Source organism: Pyxicephalus adspersus, chromosome 1, assembly GCF_032062135.1.
Source record: "Pyxicephalus adspersus chromosome 1, UCB_Pads_2.0, whole genome shotgun sequence".
Classification (NCBI taxonomy): domain Eukaryota; kingdom Metazoa; phylum Chordata; class Amphibia; order Anura; family Pyxicephalidae; genus Pyxicephalus; species Pyxicephalus adspersus.
In genome coordinates, this window is record NC_092858.1 from 138,153,445 (window position 1) to 138,156,826 (window position 3,382).

A 3,382-nucleotide genomic window follows, 5' to 3' on the forward strand; every position below is an offset into this window, starting at 1 on the left:
ATCTGTAAAACATGGCGGAGGCAGTGTGATGGCTTGGGCGTGCATGGCTGCCAGTGGCACTGGGACATTAGTGTTTATCCATGATGTGACACAGGTCAAAAGCAGCCGAATTAATTCTGAGGTGTTCAGAGACATACTGTCTGCTCAAATCCAGCTAAATGCAGTCAAACTGATTAGGAGGCGTTTCATAAAAAAGATGGACAAAGACCCAAAACATACAGCCAGAGCAACCTAGGAGTTTATTAAAGCAAAGAAGTGGAATATTCTTGAATGGCCAAGTCAGTCACCTGATCTGAACCCAACTGAGGAGGCATTTCACTTGTTGAAGACTAAACTTTGGACAGAAAGGTCCACAAACAGCAACTGAAAGCCGCTGCAGTAAAGGCCTAGCAGAACATTAAAAAGGAGGAAACCCAGCATCTGGGGATGTCCATAAGTTCAAGACTACAGGCTGTCTTTGCCAGCAAAGGGTTTTCAACCAAGTATTAGAAACGAACATTTTTATTTTCAGCTTTTAAATTTGTCCAATTACTTTTGAGCCCCTGAATTGAAGTGATTGTGTTAAAAAAAGGCTTTAGTTCCTCACATTTTTATGCAATTTCATTGTTCAACTCACTGAATTAAAGTCTGCAATTCAGCTGCATCTGAGTTGTTTCATTTAAAATTAATTGTAGTAACATACAGAACCAAAATTGGAAAAAAGTTGTCTCTGTTCAAATATTTATGGACCTAACTGTATTTGTGTGACAAGCCCATGTATTGATATGCACATGCTTGTTTTGTTTAACTGTTGTTCTGAAAGGTTTTGGAACAGAAAAATTAATCTAGTTTGTTATAAAGTCCCCTAACTAGCTCTGAATTATCGCAGATGGCAATTTATTGCAGCGTTGTCACTGAAAAATGTAACATGGGGACTCTCAACTACTGACAGAATTAATGGCAAGAAAGAAAATTGAAATTAAAGTACCTTCTACATATGAAACACAAAAACCTACAACTCAAAATTAGGTGGAATTAGGTGGTCATGCTGGAATAGTGAAAGTATTAGTACAAAAAAAAGCCAAAATGTGTAAAGATTTTTTAGCAGTATAATCTCATTTGGCCTTCGAAAATATAAAATAGATATTAAGGCTTGAATAATATATAGTACATCCTCTTTACCATACTTGATTAAAAAAAGGTCCAAAACAGGGCATAGCAATTCTAGTCAAATACTACAACAAACATGCAAGAAGACCTTTACACAGTGATACATGCCATGCAAATGCTTGTCTCACTGGGTGCACGGACATACTCTTTGCACAACCCAACACCAACACACCAGATTGCATTTACATAAAGAGGTCCTGAAATTGAATACCATCAATTGAGAGATAAATAAAGCTCGGAGTGCTGCAATCCAGGCTAATGTCTACCCAACTGATCACATCCCAGGAGGAGTACTCGTCTAAAAAAAAGGATTGGGCATTAGAAGTCATAAACTGAAATGCATTACTTAGTTATTGTTTTGCATCTTAGCATAGCTTGGCTGATCCAAAAAAGTGACATCATTTATTGTTGTAGAAGCACTTTCATGCCTAAAAACAAATGTTGAACTGCAACAAAAATAATAATACACATTTGATAATTGTAAAAGTTTACTCGGTGACTGACTCCGCTAAGAAATAATTAAAAAGAAAGATAAGCTGTAACTGTGGAAATGTAAAGTTTTGTTTGCGCCTATATCAGCAAAGGTCAAAACAAACGTTAAACAATTTATGTAAACCTAAATATTTATATCCTAAAGTGCAAAGAAAGTTCATTGTTATAGTCTGTGGAATAGATTGAGATGTTCTCTAATTTTAGATTGCATATATCCATCAAGCAGTTGTTGGAAAAACACAGAAATTGTTGGTTGAGAGGGGGATACCAATAATTGAGGTTTCTGCAACATGCATGGTGATAAATAGCATTACTGTGAACAATGTGACCTCAGTGCTCATGCCCAGTCCTGTAAATGAATTGGTTTTTTCAATGCTTTACTGTTGGATATTTTTTTGCTAATTGTTTATATACACAAAAAGACTAAACTTTTGTCCTAAAAATATTGACAAAATCAAGTTTACCCTACTAAATTTTTTCTGTATAGCTATGCTCAAGAACACAGTAATGTCTATGTATGAATATGTTTAACAAAAATACACACGAATAACACAGTAACGCTGATTAGAGCAAAGATCTCCCGTGGATTCCTCATAACTATAGAAAGTGACCATAGTTTTGTTGCTGTGAATCTACTGCTAATTGGAAATAAATATAAGGTATGCCTGTTGACAAATTCATTTCAACATGCAGCATTTATGTAAAGTCATGTTTTAAAGCTGAAATATTTATGTGATTTTTGTTTTTATCCTATTGGCCATGGCCAGCTCTATTGAGAGCTTCAGGTCTCATCTTTGAAAGTTTAACGTGAGTGCTGCTGCCTCAACCAGACTGGAGGTAGTTCTCTTAAATGGTGTGGGCATTTGAAGGCTTAGAAGATTATGGCACAGCTTTTAGCAACCTAATGCATCTCTACAGTAGTGTCAAACCTCAGTGTGCCTTAGTGGCACAGTATCTCCAGTGAGCTTGTATGACCCTGCACACCACCAATGACCCCCAGTGACTCCACCTGGTGTCTCCACCCCTGGAGACCCCATGTATCTGCAGTGATACCATGTTTATCCAATAAACCTGTGTCTCCAGTGACCTCCTGTGACCCTTAGCATCTCCAGTGACACTGTACCTCCTATAACCCTGTATATCTTCTGTGACCTCCTTCTGCCTCCCTTGTTTTCTGTGACCTCCTGAGCTTCCCTATACCTCCTGTGACTACTGGTTACAAACTCCTGCTGGCTTCTGACTTCATATGATTGTGGCCTTTTGTAACCTCTGGTTCTTCACTGACTCAGAGATTATTTCATTCTGCCCAGATGTGTCTTAGAGCTGCAATCAGAGAGTTACTCACAGCAAAGCCCATCACCCGTTGCGATGTTCTTAGTGAAAAAAACTGAATCTTTTTGCCCACACTGTCAGAGTCTTCAGGTCAGTGAATTCACAGTCTAGTATTCTCATCTTGGAATTTTCAAAGGTGCGTGACAATATGCATTACTCTATGTGAGGTTGTGTCATGAAACCCATGTATACATTTACCTGATTTGTTCTGCTGGACAGAAGAAAGGCTAGGAGTGGAGCAACACTGAGGTGGAGGCAGTTCTGAATTCACCAGTGTAGAGGTCAGAAGGTCAATGTTTCCTGTTTGAAGACGAAATTTTTCCAACTCCTGGGACAGTAAACTGAACTGCTCTGTCTGAGTACGGCATTTTTCTTCTAAAACTTTTACTTTAGCCTTAACAAATAATAA

General features: G+C 38.1%; 1 protein-coding gene across 1 annotated transcript in view; it reads right to left on the reverse strand.

Moving 5' to 3' along the window:
• TSPOAP1 (TSPO associated protein 1) overlaps nt 1-3,382 on the reverse strand; it is a gene marked incomplete in the record, with an annotated part of 80,026 nt that overhangs the window by 24,508 nt on the left and 52,136 nt on the right. Inside the window, 2 exon segments of the mRNA XM_072415641.1 lie at nt 1,333-1,447; nt 3,172-3,367. Of these exon segments, the coding sequence (XP_072271742.1) occupies nt 1,333-1,447; nt 3,172-3,367 (311 nt within the window).